The sequence below is a fragment of the Pituophis catenifer genome, unplaced genomic scaffold (assembly GCF_029215685.1).
Source record: "Pituophis catenifer annectens isolate HBS135680 unplaced genomic scaffold, rPitCat1.0.hap2 SCAF_8, whole genome shotgun sequence".
Classification (NCBI taxonomy): Eukaryota; Metazoa; Chordata; class Lepidosauria; order Squamata; family Colubridae; genus Pituophis; species Pituophis catenifer.
Window position 1 is genome coordinate 83,847,365 of NW_027256888.1, and position 16,862 is coordinate 83,864,226.

General features: G+C 54.9%; 1 protein-coding gene across 1 annotated transcript in view; it reads right to left on the bottom strand.

Annotated features, from left to right (window-relative positions):
* Positions 1 to 3,964: 3,964 nt before the first annotated feature.
* EXOC6B (exocyst complex component 6B) overlaps positions 3,965 to 16,862 on the bottom strand; it is a 145,502-nt gene continuing 132,604 nt past the window's right edge. The window contains exons 20-21 of the mRNA XM_070949200.1: positions 4,379 to 4,493; positions 3,965 to 4,110 (exon numbers count right to left, since the gene is read on the bottom strand). Coding sequence (XP_070805301.1) covers positions 4,094 to 4,110; positions 4,379 to 4,493 — 132 coding nt within the window. The 3' untranslated portion in view covers positions 3,965 to 4,093. The remainder of the gene's footprint in view (positions 4,111 to 4,378; positions 4,494 to 16,862) is intronic.

Here is a 16,862-nt window from a genome sequence, read left to right on the forward strand (position 1 = left end):
GCAGCCAGTTAGCTGGACTGCCAGATTGAGAAAGACCTTTGCCCCAACATCCAGGGGGGGGGGCTTTCTGCCTGTTATTCCAGGGGTCTCCAAATTTGGCCTCTTTGGGACTTCGAGCGATGCTGGCTGGGGAATTCTGGGAGTTGAAGTCCACAAGTCTTAAGGTGGCTGGGTCTGCGGACCCCTGAGCTATTCCATCAGGGTGACCCCTTCCACACAGACCCCACAAAATGTCCCTGGGGCAGGGGCAACAGGGAGGAGCCAACAGGGAAGACCTGAGATGGCCGGCAGATGGACACCGTCCTCTCTGGCCACAAATCCCCACCTTTGGGGTCTCCGGGTGGTCTGTGGGCCAGTGCTTTGGGGAGGGGGCAGCTGCCCTGCCGCTTGGCGTGAGGGAAGCTGAAAGTCACATACAATGGGGAAGGATGCAATTTCCCTCCCCATTCCAATTACGACTGCGACTTTTTGCCACGTGGAAAGTGGGGTTCTGGGCACAAAAGCAGGCAGAAGGAAGGGAGGCCATGTCTTCTAGGGGCCAGAGGTCTGGGGGGGGGGCAATGGGAAAAGCCAAGAGGGCAGCCGCTGCTCCCTTTAAAAGGAGGGGCCTTCTGCTGCCTGGGCTGCCCACCATCCTGATTTTTTTGATCCAATGATGTTGGGCAAAACCTGAGGCCCAAACAACGGATTCCACTTACAAGAGTTCCACTCCTTTCATTAAAAACTAGGGCTTTGGGTTTTTTAAACAAAGTTCTTGTTTTCCAATGAGTTCATTTTAAAGAGCTCCGATTCCCTTTCTCTGTAAGAGGAAAATGCTTCCCATCCCGGCTTCCTACAGAAAAGGAGCAGAGCGGCCCCAAGGCCGAGAAATCAGATTTTCAAAAATGGATCACTGAGAAATAGGGCAGAGAGCTCACATATTTTTTTTTTTAAAAAGAGTGGATTGTTTCAAATGCGGCCAAAGGAGCAAGAGAGGAAGGCCGTCTATCCGGAAAGGAGACAAAATGGGGGCTGAAACGGGGGTCCAGGGCACCCCACAGGGGTGTTCCTTGTAAATGTTTCCCTTTGAAAGTGTAAATTGTTCCCTTGAAACCAGAAGTGTCCAACTTTGGTCCCCTTAAGACTTCTGGACTTCAACTCCCAGAATTCCCAGCCAGCCATGCAGGCTGGGGAATTCTGGAAACTGAAGTCCAAAACTCTTAAAAGTGGGCAGGGTTGGACACCCCTGCATTAGTGTTTCATTGCCAAGGTGCGTCTAGGAACCCGGAAGTGCTGACGGGCCCCTGGCCTTGGCCTTCCTGGAAGGCCCTCTGGGGCTCTGAGCTTCCAGCTCCAGGAGCAGTCTTTCCCAAGCGAGCCAGGCTCCTCCAGAGAAGGGCCACCACCAAGCAGTCCCACAAGCTGCGTCCCACCGATCCTCCGGCAGCCACGCTGGTTCCCTGGAGCCACTCTGCCCCCTCCTGGCAGTACCCGGGCAGAGGCCCCACCCTGCCAAGCCCCCCCCTCCACCCACCCAGGGCACCCCCCCCCCCCGCGTCTTGCGGCCCCTCAGGAGTGGTGGCTGGTGCTGATGAGGGTGCGGAGCTGCTTGGCCACGGCCTCAATCAGCTTCTGCTTGTCCCTCTCGTTCTTCCGGAACTGGGCGAAGACGTTGTTCTTGCGGCTGGTGTCCTTCATCCTGGGGCAGGCGGGAAAAAGACCCCGTCAGGCAGAAGAACACAGACAGACACGCAGGAGATGGCAGGGCCTCTCCAGCTAGGGGGCCTGTCCTTGTGGAGAGCTGGAGCAAAAGGGGTCAGGGGTCTTCCTGCCGGGAGCTGAGGCCACCCCACCCGTGCTGGCTGGGGAATTCTGGGAATTGAAGTCCACCCATCTCCCGGTGGCCATGGGGGGGGGTGGGGGGGAGACTGACTTGGAAACTAGGAGAGGAGGAACTGAAGCGGCTGGCGGACTCTCCCCCTCCCCCTCGGGCGCCGGGACTCTCCCCAGCAGAAGGCACGTGCTCACTCTGTGCCCAGGACACTGTGGGGCTCAAGGCACCACAGCAGAAGGCGGAAAAGGAAGAGAGGCCCCAGGCGACCGAAGGGAGCTCTGGAGACCCAGAAGCCGATGGCACAGCCTGGGATGGGCAACGCAGGGCTTCCTTTCCACCTCCGGGATGGGTGGGCAGCAGAGCAGGAGGAGCGCTGGCTGGCTGAGGGGGGGATAAGCGGAGGGAGTGGCCAGCATCTTCTGCAGCCACAGAGCCCTTCCCAAGGCTCAGCTCTAGAGGTCCCAGAGGGGCTCGGCCTCTTCCATGTGCCTCTTGTGGGGTGGCCCTTCCTGGCCACCACCTCCATCTTTAAAGCCAAAAGTAAGGTCTCGAACTGACTGGGGCACAGTGCTCATCTCTCTGCCCCAGAGTGAGGGAACCAACCAACAAGGGAACCAAGGTTGTCCGAAGACATTTTCCGTGGTCTTGTGGCCAGCATGGCTATACAGAGAGGCGCTCAGAACGCTCCCATCTTCCCACCAAAGGGGTACCTATTTATCTACTCGCATTCGCATGCTTTCAAACTGCTGGTGGGCAGGAGCTGAAGCAAGGACTGGAGCTCAGCCCGTCCTGTGGAGCTCAAGTCTCGGACCTCAGCTGTCAGCTCAGCTGACCCACCATGTCCCAAAGCAGGAAGTGGCAGGAAGTGGGGAGATGCAACTGCCTTTGCCTTCTGGACTGGGGGTGAAGACCCCCAGCCATTGAATCTGAAATAAACGGCTTGACCAAAACCAACCCCTTGCAGGCTCTGTTTGGCTTCCACCCCACAAACAACAAGGGGAAATGATGGGTCCAAACTCTCAGCCCCAGCTGTCCCGTCCATACAGAACGACCCCCCAGCCCAGAAGGAGTATTTGGCTCCATGTCTCTGGAGATGCTCTGTCCTCCAGGCTCACGGTTGCCCCAAAGGTGCTTTTTTCCAAAAGGCAACTGGATTTTCTTATTTTTCTTTGAAAACTTTCGCTTTTCTCCCAAGAAGCGTCTTCAGTTCTGGCTGAAGTTGTAACTCTAATGAGTTAGAACTGAAGAAGCTTCTTGGATGAGAAGCAAAAGGTTTTCAAAGAAAAAAGCAAGGACATTTTGGAAAAAGCACCCTTGGCACATCAGAGGACTTGGGGGATTGAACTTGGGGCCCCCCCCCTTGCATTTCGTACAGGCTGAGGATGCCAGCAAAGCCACCCCCACACATACTTACTCTCGGGAGATCCTGCCAGGAGGAGGGAGGGAGGGATGGGGAGGAAGGAGAAATAAAGCAAAGGAGAAGTTAAGTGGCGGCTGGCAGCTGCCTCTCCTGCTTCCTGGCTCACCTACTCCCACCAGCAGGCCATGCAAGCCCTCCGGCATGGGGGAAGGGGCAAAGGGAAGGGCGGGCCGGGGCCGAAGGGCAGCAGCCTGGCCAGGCCTCTGCAGGTTTCTCTGAGGACTACGGGGAATTTGGAGCAGGACCAATGGAGGAGAAGGTGAAGCCCCTTTGGTTACAGGACCTCTCGCTGCCCCAGGCTGTTGCCCTCGGCCCCACAGTCCCGCACTTGGTCCCGAAGCGCCCCAATGGCCATCCAGCTCAGCAGCCAAGCCAAGGTGGCACATGCAGGCACCAGCCAGTGACACCTCCTGTGCCAGCTCAATCCCTTTCTGCCCCCACTGCCAGACGGGGGTCTGGTCCGGTCCAGGGGCTGCACACGGAGGGCCGTGTCAGCTTCTCCCAGAGGCCACGCAGGGAGGAACAGCAACCCCCCCCACCCCCCACCCCCCGCAAAGAAAAGGCCTGCAATCCACTCGCATGTGGTGACACTGAAGTGGCAAAAACAGTCGCTGTGAGAGGGACCTTGGAGTCCCAGTGGACGATCCTCAAACATGAGCCGGCCATGTGCTGCAGCAGCCAAAAAAGCGAATACAATCCTTGGTTGTATAAACAGAGGCACAGAATCAAAATCACATGAAGTCTTAGTACTGCTTTGTAAAGCCTTAGTCAGGCCACACCTGGAATGCTGCATCCAGTTTTGGTTCCCACATTACAAAAAAATATGTTGAGACTTTTGGAAAAAGTTCAGAGAAGAGCAACTAAGAGGATGAAAGGCCTGGAGAGAAAAACATACGAAGAACGGCTGCAGGATTTGGGTATGGCCAGCTCTAGAGAAAAGAAGGATTAGGGATGACATGAAAGCAGTATTCCAGTACTTGAGGGGCTGCCCCAAGGACAACACAGCCAGTGACAGCTGCAACCCAGCCCCACATGCAGCATTGCCATAAGCAGCAGCTCCCGTGCAAGGCTGGGCCCCACCCCAGGCGGCCTGGGGCATAGGAGCAGCAAGCAGGGGCTGTCGGCCCCTGGGAGGACCCACTCACTTTTCCAGCAAGGCCAGCGGCGGTCGTCGGATTCACCCGAATGGTACTTGCAGGTGGGTTGCCCGTAGTCGGCCAGGTACGTCGACCAGTCCCACTGGAGAAAGAGATCCAGCAGCTGAAAGAGGAAAAGGGAGCAAGCCTGTAAAATGGGCTTATTGACCACCTCTCCCACTACGACGGCAGACCCAAAACGCAGAAGGCTGAACGAAGGCATCCCTCTTGGGATTCAGCCTCAGGCCTCACCTAAATCCTCACAACAGGTTTTGTTGGATGTTAAAACTCCCGGATGGACATCCCAAAAGGGCTTTTCCAAAGGGCAACTGGACTTTCTTGGGTTTTCTGTCCTCTTTGGAAATGCTTTGCTTCTCTCCAAGAAGCTTCTTCAGTTCAACCTTAACCCAGAACTGAAGAAGCTTCCTGGATGAGAAGCGAAACCTTTTCAAGGAAAACCACCAAAAAGTCCATTGGCCTTTTGGAAAAAGCACCTTTGGGACAACCAGGAGACTCTGCATAGACCCCTTAAATGGACAGCAGCCACCTGAGCAAAAGGAGTGGACTGTCCACCCCTGACCTTGGATCCCTTCTCTCTGGGGCCAAACAGACCCCATTTCTTGCCGAGAAGGACATCCAGCAATTGGTGAGCTGGCTAGAGGATCTTTGGGGAGCTCCAGGGTTTTTTTGTGTGTGCAAGTTTCTACATAAATCCAGCTGGAAAAATGGAAACCAACAAACCAAGATCAGCCAATGGCTGCCTCTTGAAGGAGGCAAGGGGAGAAGAAGCAGGCTGGACATCTGCAGAAGACACCGCTTCCTTGGTGGCCAGAGAGGATGGAGCTGCAGCCTCCATGATCCAGGCCAGGGTCTCCAAATGTGGCCATTTTAATTTTAACCAGTGGAACAGCTGCCTTCAGATGTTGTGGATGCTCCATCACTGGAAGTTTTTAAGTGTTTAAAAAGGGACTGGACAGCCATTTGTCTGAAATGGTGTAGAGACTCCTGCTTAAACAGGGGGTTGGACTAGAAGACCTCCAAGGTCCCTTCCAGCTCTTGTTATTCAGAGTCCAGGCTCCGCCAGCAAAGACCGGCAGACAGGCAAGGGTGATGGATGGCCGGCAGCCCTGCCATCCCTCGGCCCATCCATCTTGTGGACGCATGGCTGGGCGGGAGGGCTCTGCGGCTGGGCTGCCCCCCCCCTCCTTCAGAGGCTGTGTTTCTCCGCACGTGGAGAGCGGCTGCAACAACACAACTGGGCTGGGAAGCCTGACAAGGGCAGGAGAATTTATGCAGCCCAGAAATGGGGACTTTCTTCGTTCTCCCCCTTCAACTTTTCACCTCCTAAATGGGGGAGGGAGGGAGGGGAGGGAGGGAGGGGGGTCTTTGGTGAGGACAACGTGTGGCTCTTGCACCGACCAGGCCACGATCTGCTGGGGCAGATTCCAAAGTGAAGATTATGCAAATGCCATTAATTCCTGCAGCCGGCGAGTTGGCTCTGCAGGGCCATCCATCACCCTGGTCAGGGCGCACGCACACACAGACAAGCACACACCCCTCGTTGGGAAGGAGCCCCCACCCCACCCCACCCCCTCCCGCCGGCTTGGCCAGGGAGGGAAGCCGGGCCTACAGCAGGGAGGACAGCAGCCCCCGCCCTGGGGGTATGGGGGTCGGTGTAGGGAGGGGGGCTGGGGGGCTGCTGGCTTCTTAAGGAGAGGGGGGCTGAGCTGGGGGAACTTGGGAGAGTCCATGTCCTGGAGGAGAAGCCCAGGAGGAGACACAGAAGTTCCCAAGTTGTGCCCTACCCCATGGTTGGCTCACGCATCACCTCCCCTCCCCCCCTCCCCCCCAGCAATCCTCCAGGCCACGAGTCACTGACAACATGGATGACAGGGGAGGCAGGGTGGCTGGGCTAATCTATAAGGTGAGAGTTTTTCTTTCTTTCTTTCTTTTTCTTTCTTTCTTTCTTTTTCTTTCTTTCTTTTCCTTCCTTCCTTTCCTCTTCTCTTCTCTTCTCTTCTCTTCTCTTCTCTTCTCTTCTCTTCTCTTCTCTCTCTTCTCTCTCTCTTCTCTTCTCTTCTCTTCTCTTCTCTTCTCTTCTCTCTTCTCTTCTCTTCTCTTCTCTTCTCTTCTCTTCTCTTCTCTTCTCTTCTCTTCTCTTCTCTTCTCTTCTCTTCTCTTCTCTTCTCTCTGGAAGTAATGAGAAATTTCCTCAACAGGCACAGTTAATGAGTGGAAGAACTTCTTTCCAGAGGTTATAAATGCTCCAACACTGGAAGTTTCTGAGTAGAGATTGGGCAGCCATTTGTCTGAAATGGTAGAGTTTCTCCTGCCTGAGCTGGGGGTTGGACTAGAAGATCTCCAAGGTCCCTTCCAGCTCTTGTATATTCTGTATTCTGAGGGGAGCAGCGTGAAGCCTTCGGTCGAGCTGCATCCGTATCTCTCCCGACTGCGTTGTTTTTGGACACGCTCCGGGGCCTGTTTTTTAGTCTTCGGTCTTTATTAGTTTTCCAGTGGACGGAGTCCAGAAATATTCACATCTGCACTTGCCACATATATAACGTCTTTCATTTTTTCCATCTGTAAATGATTGTAATTTATTCCCGGGAAAGATCAGGGCTATTTCTGGTAACGCCAAAGTGTGATTGTTTCGACGAGTGTTCTTCGGGGTTTCCTCAGCTGAGCTTTGGTATCGAAATACCCTCCCAAGCGGGAGGAAGAGCGACTTGGGCGGCATAGAAATGGAATAAAATCAATAAATGCTTTGCTCTTTCACGTTTAGGAGTGGCCGGCTTGGTTCTGTAACACCAGTCTCTCCAACCTGGCCATTTTAAGCCTTCCGCCCTTCCAAAGTCGGTAAAACAAGGACCCAGGGGCAAAAGGCTGACTCTGCAAACCGCTTAGAGAGGGCTGGGAAGCACTGGGAAGCGGCAGGTAAGTCCAAGGGCCATGGCTATGGCTATTCAGATGCTGGGTCCACAACGACTGCCCGCCTTGAGTCCAGAGCTGCTTCTCCTCTGGGACAAAGGCTGTGCCTCTGCCCTTTTCCCCTCGTCCACAAGGGTCCCATGAGGAGGGAGGGGCTAGGAGACCAGGCCTGGCTCCATCACCCGGGGGGGGGGGTGGCCTGTGCATTTCCCTGGTCCTCCTCCAATCCCCGTCTTCCCACCCGCTGCCTCTGAAGTGCAGGGCAGCAACTGCCGCCAGAGTCTCTCAGGCAGTGGTGAAATCCAATTTTTTTTTACTACCGGTTCTGTGGGTGTGGTGTGGCTTGGTGAGCGTGGCTTGGTGAGCGTGGCAGGGGAAGGATACTGCAAAATCTCCATTCCCATCTGACTCCAGGGGAAAGATACTGCAAAATCCCCATTCCCTCCCCACTCCAGGGGGAAAGATATTGCAAAATCCCCATTCCACCCCACTCTGGGACCAGCCAGAGGTGGTATTTGCCAGTTGTCTGAATGGCTCAAAATTTCCACTACGGGTTCTCCAGAACCTGTCAGAACCTGCTGGATTTCACCCCTGCTCTCAGGGCGAAGTAGCCTGGCTTAGAATGCAGTAGCCCAACCGAGAGAATCTAGACCCCCCGCCAGCCTCCTCTGATTCCAGGGAAAATGGGTGAAAGAGGGAAAATGTTCCCAGCCAATCAGTCCAGGAAAGGGAAGCAACCTGCCATGTGGATTGTCTCCTCTTTCTCCTGGCCTCCAAGGAATTTTTCTAATCTGCCCCCGCCCCCACCCCCCTTTGCAGCGCAGCCCCTGCAGCCAGCGGCCCCATTGCAGAGAGGTGAGCCCCCTTGGCTGCTCCCCACCCCACCCCCTGCAGGCAGCACGTGCCAGCAGAGGCCCCTTGTGCCCAGGGGGCAGAAGAAGGGCAATGGGGGCCTTGACCTTCAGCCGGGTGTCTGTGTGTCTGTCTCCATCATTCGCGTTCTCAGCAGAGAAGCCCACCCCTGGGGGAGGAAGAGAGAAACAAACCAGGAGTTTGGTGAGGGCAGAGCAGCCAATTGGCAGGCACTCAGTCTGGCCAGTGGCAGCCTTGCCCCCCAGGGCTATTCTGTAGGGAGCCCAGGATCAAAAAGAGCAAAGATTGACAGCTGAGATACGGGGCTGGGGGGAGACGGTTTAACAAGGGAGATGCACAATCAGAAGCTTTTTAGGTGGTCTCCCCGATGACACAAGAGGAGGGAGGGGCTGTCTCTTTCTAGGCAAGAGTGTATTTCCAGGAAAGGCCAAGGCTACACTTGGAGACAGCTGGGGGGATGGGGCAGGTGGGGGTGGAATTGCAACCCTTCAACCTTCTAGATCGATTTTAGGAGGACGGAATGCAGCTTTCGATTCCCCCACCTGAGTTGTAAAGAGGGAAGCGCAAGAAAAGGCAACACAGAACGGATGGAAACTCAAAAGGAAACCAGGGGCCCAAGACAAACCGTTTTGCACTTACGGAAAAAATAAACGAGAAAGGAAGGACAAAAGGGGGAAAGAAGAAGAAGAAGCAGAAGATGATGGAAGGGGAAAGAAAGCGGGGCCAAGGTGGGTCTTGGGTTCAAACTGGATTTGAATGAACTCAGTTCTCCTTCCTATTGAAAAACGGGTGAAGGAAGATCTCGGGAACTATGGACCTGCTATAGGCGGTTCCTCAACTTACAACCATTCATTTAGTGACTGTTCAAAGTGATCACTGAAACAAGTCGACTTAGGACCATTTTTCACAATTCTGACTGTTGCCACATCTCTGAGGAGAGCAAGGAGGCCCAGGGACTGGAGAAGAGATCTGGGAGGAGAGGAACCCGAGAGCTTGGGCTTCAGGAGAAAATAGGGCTGCCAAGGAAGTCAGGGCCTTGGACTCGTTACAGAGAGAGAGATTCTCCTCCAGTGTTGGGACCCCTCTCACCTGGCACCCACTCCCTCCTGCCTGGGACACTGAAATGAACGCCCAGTGGTTCCGCTTGCCCAAAGCATCTCCTGGCAGGAGGGTAGCAGGGCAGGGCCAGGATCCCTTGAGGTCAAGGGTCTCCAAGCGCGGCCACTTTAAGACTTGTGGACTTCAACTCCCAGCATGCACTGGCTGGGGAATTCTGGGAGTTGAAGTTCACAAGTCTTAAAGTGGCCACGCTTGGAGACCCTTGACTTAGGCTACTTGGCAGAAGGCTGGCACATGGAGAGGGTGCCCCGGGCACAATTCAGGGCGGCCAGAGGAAAAGCGATGGGCCTCCTTCCTTCCTGGCACCGCCTCCAGTAGACGGTGTACCTGCCAAGGAGCCGGTCTGGGCTGCCACCCGTGCCCGGCTCCCGGTCGAGGGTGCCAAGTTCCTTGTGAATGGCAGGTTGCTTTTGTTTACCGGGGGAGGGCAGGGCGCAGAGGAAGGGGTGACCTCCCGCTCACCCCAGGCAGTCTGTGTGAAACTGCGGCAGCGGCTGCCACCTCCGCATGAACTTTCTGATTATCTCCCAAGAGCTTCACCTTGCCTTGAACTTGCTCGCTGCTCTCTCTCGCTCTCTCTCTCCTCCCTGGCGCGCTCACTGAGGGTTTCTAAACACTCCGGTGAAAGCGGCCAAGGGCCAGCATGGGGGAGGGGGTTGCGAGTGCTTGGCTCCGGCCTCCTTCCGTGGCTTCCTCCAGGGAGACGCAGCCGAGGGCAAGGACGATCTGGCCAGATCTGCAAAGCCAGAGAGTGGGCAAGAGGCAAAAGGAGGAAAGGCCAGGCAGCTGCAGTAGGGCAAGGGGGCTGCACCGGGACCTCGCCTGTCCTGCTCTGTGCATGCATCGGGAGGGGGCAGAGCCCAAGGGAAGAGTGGAAGAGATGGCAGAGAGCCCTTGGGCTCAATCAAGGAGAACCTTTGTAGCTCAGGGTTGCCACGAGGGCTCCTTGGTGCTCTCTGAGCAGATGTTTCATGACCCAAACTAGGGAACATCATCAGTGACAGAAGGGAGGAGGAGGAGGAGGAAGAGGAATAATAATTGAGGAGTTCTTGGTGCTCTCTGAGCCTGGTTTTCTCTGGCAGACGTTTCATGACTCAACTAGGTAACGTAATCAGCATTAGTGATAATGACGCTGCCTAGTTTGGATAATGAAACATCTTCAAGAAAACAGCCAGGCTTTTAGGCCATCAAGGACCGGACAGTCCTCCTTCTCCTCCTCTCTGCAAATCCCACTTCCCTCTAGCACTGATAAGGTTGCCCAGCTGGGTCATGAAATGTCTACAAGAAAACCACCCGGCTCAGAGAGCACCAGGGAGCCCCCAGTTCCGCCCTGAGCTGCAGATCTCCTCCTTTCATGAGCCCAAGGGGTCTCTGCCACCTCGTCAGATGAGCCTCCTGTTACCCGCCACTCAAGCTGTGCCGCACAGCTGCACCCCAGAAAGCAGTGAGCCAGCGAGGTGGACAGGCACTCTGGCAGGTGGGCTAGCAACTGGCCTCCACCTGCAGCTGCCCCTAATGCCAGCCAAGGCTCCAAGGAGCCGCCTGGAACTTGTCCGTGCATGTCAGGGAATGCCAAGGCAAAGAGCGCCTGACCTTGCCCAGCCTGTCTGCAGCCTCCCTCACCAGGAGCAGCAGCCTGGGACTCCAGAGGCCACCCGGAGGATCCTTCTGGAGCTGGGGCCACTTGCCTCCAGGCGCTCCAACACGGGAGGCTTTTAAGAAAAGACTGGACGGCCATTTGTCTGGAGTGGTAGAGGGTCTCCTGCTTGAGCAGGGGGCTGGACTAGAAGACCTCCAAGGTCCCTTCCGGTTCTATTCCATTCTGTTTCTGGTCCCACCCCCCAGCCCCTGTGCAAGTGTTCCCATGAGGAACCGGCTACAGCCACAGCTCGTCTGGGAGGAAAACCTCGCAGGCCCCCCTGGCCACCTCCCCAAGGCCTTCAGCCTGAGCCGAAGCTAATCAGGCCTCCCATCTCACAGGCCGTGCTCGGCTGCCAGCTAAACCGCCCCGGCACCAGACCAGCACCGGTGCCCGGGCTGAGCTTTGACTGGAGCCACGCAAAGGCCTTAATCCAGGCCCGACATCCAAGGGGGCCTGTTGTGGAAACTACCGGGGAAGAGCCTGGCCTTTGGCACCAACAGAAGAAACAGGATTTATGGCTGTTTGTTGCAGATTAAGAATAAATCTGGAAGCCAAGCAGGAATCTGGCTCGAAGCAGGAGGCTGGCCCTCCTGCTCTCCCTCAGCCTGACCCCTGGATGGCCTTCCTGCCCTGGGCCCTCTGCTCTGGGAAGCAGGTCCTGGAGGTCACGGACCGGGTCGCCCTGACCCTTTAAAGGCAAAAGTCCCCAGCCTGCATGGAACCGCCTATCTCGGGAAGGTGGTTCACCAGCAACTAGATTTATGCTGTGTGCACAGCTTATCTCCCTGCTGGGATAAACCAGATTTATGGCCTCGGTGTGACTTTGAGCCTTGAGAACCGGTATGACTCAACTCCAGAATGGCATTCGGGGAAAACACAGGCCTGCTCTTCCTTCGCTTTGGGGCCGGTGGCTCATCTTCCCTGCTCCCAAACAGGCAGCCGGGAGCTTTCCAGAACCAAAGGCCCAGGTTTCACTCCTCTGCGGAGCTGTCGATGTCTAGGGAGATCCTTCGTCATCCAGGTCTTGCTTGTCCCAAAGGCAACTGGGGTTTTTTTCCCTTGAAAACATTTCGCTTCTCATCCAAGAAGCTTCTGAAATGTCCTAACTCTAATGAATCCGAACTGAAGAAGCTTCTTGGATGAGAAGCGAAACATTTTCAAAGGAAATAAACAAGAAAGTGGGGCAGAAAAGGCAGACACCAATCTGTATATATCAAAGTTCTCTTCTCTATTTGGAAACAGCAACTGCTTTCGGGTAGCCACTCCCCCTTTCCAGATGTAGAGGCATTCCAGTGTCCAGCATCCCAACCCTGGCATGGCCTCCCCATCTGGAGGGCCCAGGGGTGGCAAGGCTGCCCGAGTGCTTCTGCCTAGGTTGGTAGACCCAGCTTGACCGGCTGCGTGCCCAATCAATCGAATTAAAAGGCTGATGTCGCTGCATCTGTGCTTGCCCAACGGGGGCAGCAGGAGCAGCTTCCTGGGTTTTGTGGTACCGGTGGCTGAGCCTGCTTGCTCTGTTCCTTGCAGCTGAGCAGAGGTGTCAGGAGAGGCCAACTCAGCTCTGTCTCGGGGTTTACTCACAGCCTTGAACCTCTGCCATTGTTTGACATAGGGAGGAGGCTCCCCACCATTTTGAGACGGTGCACACACACACACACACACACACTCAGGGAGCCATCCCAGGAGGGGCGCATTTTTCTGCGAGTGCTGCTCGTTCTCTGGTGTAAACCCAGGCGGAGGTCACGAACTCGTTAAAACAAACAGAGCTGAGGTCATTGTTAGTGGGAAAGAAAACAAAGCCAGGGCAGCGGAGGAGAGCCAAAATGGTGCACAATCAAAGCTCGTAAATCTTTTGAGGCGAAGGCACTTGGAAACGGGGCCACCGCCAACTGCCTTGATCTGCTCCGCCCAAGCCCTGGAGAGATCAGCACTTCGGACAGTGTCCTGCGCTCGGACAGGGCCGGGCCTCGGAAGCCGCAGAGCCAGGTGGGAGCTCCCCATCCAAAGAGCCAGGGTTAGCCCAGGCCCACCCCAAAGGCCACGTAGGAAAGTCACCCCTAACTTGAACTCGAACTTGGTCTCCTACCGAAGACCAAGAGTTCTGTTCCTCAGCTGAACCGTATCAAAAGAGGAAGGGACGGCTGGCCAGAATGGATTCCGCTAATGAGCACCGTCTTCTGGTCCAGGTTTTTGATAGGCCTCTTCCAAGTTAGTTCAGCTGCTGTAACAACTATAAATACTCCTCTGCTTGCGTTCACATCGACATGGATCCGAGATCATGCCTGCATTCCCTGTTGTCACCAGAGAGTCACGGAAAAGGCCAGCCACCTGAGGGAGCGGCCCAGAGTCAACCTTATGACTATTAGTCAATTATAGGATGATTAGAAGCAGGAAGACCAAGCCCCAGGGGGCCTCGTTTGGCCGGAAAGTTCCAGCCTGTGGGGGTATCTCCACTGGGTTCCCTGTTGGTTCCACCCCACCTGGAGTCCTAGGTTCATTCTGGGCAAGACTCAGAGACGCAAGGAAGGATGTAAGGTTGCTCAAGGACCCGGAAGGATGTTTTCCTAAGGAGAATGCAGCATGTTTCGCCTTGAGGAGAGAATTACTGGGGGAATACCATAGCACCTGGCAAGCTAAGCGTGATTTTCAAGAACAACCTCCCCCTGTGCCTGAAAAGTCTTTGATCAGGGTGTGCCACCTGCTCTAACATACGCTGGCGAAACATGGACACAAACCTCACAATCAATACAAAAGCTACGATCCACGCTTGGCATTACAAGACAAAACACCTGCACATGGATTAGAAAACAAAGGAAAATATACGATGCCATCAAGAGAGTCAAAGAATTGAAATGGAAATGGGCTGGTCACAGAGCAAGACGAACGGACGGCAGGTGGACCGAGGCGGTCCTAGAACGGATCCCGCTTGACCAAAAGCATCCAGGAAAGAGACCTAAAGCAAGATGGACGGTCCCAACTGGCCAAAGAAAATGCAGGACCGTTTTGGCTGGAAACATGCAGAAGAGGCCTTCGTCCTGCAGTGGGCAGACGAGGACTAGAAGGATAATGAGAGCACCCTTCAAATCCACGAATGGAGACCCATCCCATGGAAGACAGTCAAGACAGCCTGCAATGCCAGACACAGGTTGAGGATAATGAGGCCAAACGTCAGGAAAAGGGTCCCACCAGTAAGAACAAAGGAACCCTTGAGCCAAGGAGGGGGGACGGGCTTCAAGGAGAGGTTTGAGGCTTCAAGGGTCCCTTACGGTTCTTTATCATTCTGCCCTTCTGTTCAACGGGGCAAAAGGGAAGCCGAGAGGCTGTGATGCAGGTATGAGAACTCTAAACTGCATCAGAGGCTGCAGGTAATAGTGGGGCTAAACATAACCCATAATTTCTGATGTGCAGGTTCAGAGTTTGCTCCATGAAGGTAGGACATGAGAGAAGATCCTAAGGGGAAGAAGCCTCTCGGTTGAGAATTAAATCTAAGCAGATCCAGGGAAGCCCTTACAAGTCGGGTGGGGAAGGATGGCCCTTTCAGGACTCCCGGACTTGGAGAGGGCTGCGTGGCTGCTCAGAAATTCTGGGAGTTAAAGTCCACCAGTCATAAAAGGGCCATCCTTCCCCACCCCTGACTTAAGAGTCTCCCAAAGGATTGTGCAGAAAAAACGGTTGCTCTCTGAGCTGAAGCCACAGCTAGTTGAGCAGAGCCAAGAGCCAAAGAGGAGCAGGAGAAGAACTGGGACGCTTGGACACAACCAAACATGTTCGCTCCTCCAAACTCCCACTGGCTCGGGCTGAGATGGGTGGGCTCTCCCCTCCTGTCTGGAGCAGCAGTAGACTTCAGAGGTGGGCAAACTGATGTCTCCTGACGCTCCCCATGCCACCTGGATTGGAGGCACCGTCCCTCCAGGCGCTCCGTTCCATGCCAGGCTGCATGCAGAGCGACAGCTTCCACTCGGCAGGACTGCGCTCACCCCTTCATGAACCTGCCTAGGATTCTGCTGGAGAAATGATCAGGCCGAGCTGGGCGATGGCTTTCCCTGCTGTGCGAGAGAGGACGACTTGGCAGGAGGAGCACATTCGGCTTCCACAGACCTGGATGCCGCCAGCAGGCCGGGCTTTGATCGTCATCGTGGAGACAGAGGCGGCTCTGCAGGAACCGAAGTCGGCCTCACAAACCCTGGATGGAGCCTGGGCCATTCCCCTGGCGTGCCAGCCTTGGCTGCAGAACAAGTCGAATCCTCCGTAGGTAGGAACAGCTTCAAGACCATCTCAGCCCACGGATCCCCCTAGTCCAGGGATATATTTCCCTAATGGTCAGCAAGAGCCTTCCGGGAAAGCCCCAGGAAGGCATGTAGGTGTCCCACCAAAAGGCCTCTACGGTTGCATTGAGACTCAGCCCTCTGGAGGAAAAGCAGTAGCACTTAGCATACTGACCTCCGGCTTCTCAGTGCTTTCCAGCCCTCTCTGAGCGGTTTACAGAATCAGCACCTTGCCCCCAACTATCTGGGTCCTCATTTTACCGACTTCAGGCGGACGGAAGGCTGAGTCAACCTTGGGATGGTCAGGATCGAACTGATGGCAGTGACAGAGTCAGCCTGTAATGCTGCCTTTTAACCACTGTGTCACCGCCCATAAACCACTGCTAGCTTTGTTTTGCATTCATTTCTCTTGAAAACAACTGAACCGTGAAATGAATCTTCCCCTCTTATCCCAGGACTGCTAAACTTGGATTAGGAGTCTTAGCAAAATCTTTCAGAAATCCCAATAAAATACGTCCTCTAGACCCCTATTATTATCCCTTTAACCTCTTTTACAACCAGGCAAAGTTTCTAGTCAGACGAGAACGCCTCCTTTGTAACCTACAGCAAACACCGAGAGCAGGAGACGCAGGGACAACCTAAGCCAGCTTCCTTTCCAGCCAGTTTCTGCCCAGCAGACCGAGCCCATGTCTAGCTCTAGTCCTACCACAGAAGGAAGACGGTCAGTCTTGAACCATCTCTTGGGGAACAGCCCTGGCTGATGTTTGCTTTGGGCCTTCAAGTCACTCCTGGAACCTGCCTGCCTGGACAGGTCCCTGCTGTTTACTTGGCAAGATTTTTGCCCTGGCTTCCCTCTTCTTAGGACCGAGACAGAGAGAGGGACCAGCCCAAGAATCACCCGGCTGGCTTTGGGCCTAAGGCAGCTCTCCTGGTTGCCAGCCTGCTGCCTTGAGCATGACCCCAAATTGACTCCCAATTGTTCACTGGCTCCAAAAAAAAGGAGTGGACCAATTCGTGGCAGTCCTGGGGAGGAAGGGCTGAATGGGAAGGCCTCCGAAGCCCACCTGCCGGGAGCCTTGTGGCGCAGTTGGTGGGCCGTTGCCAGAACAGGCCACCTTCCTGGCACAAGGCGCAGGTGTAAATACGTTGAGGAACTGCACAAGTCTCTGCACTGAATGGCGGATCAGTGGCAATCTTGGCATTCCTGTTGTTCAAAGGACTGAGGATTTCTTTCTGATCTCCCTGGGATTTCCAGCAGTTCCTGCTCAGCCCCTCTTAGTTACTTTGAACTCTGAGAGCTTCCTGGCTTCCTGCTTCCACTTCCTGTTGTTTCTTCTGGGGATGCACCTCCGCCCTCTGCTTCCACTTGGTGCTCACCCTTATTACACAGCATTAGGAACACAAGACAATCATGGCTGCTGGTGGCCACCACATTGCTTGAGTAGCTTAAACCTTCCCGTGAGTCTCCCCTTCTTTCCAAAGTGATTCTTCCATCATACTCTACGATGGGGGTCTCCAAAGTTAACGACTTTAAGACTTGTGGACTTCAACTCACAGAATTCCCCAGCCAGCGTTGTAGACCCCTGCTCTACAATCTCTACCATCACAGGATGTAAGAAGGTTTGAAAGGAACCTTGAGAGCATCAAGTCCAACCTGCAACCCAAA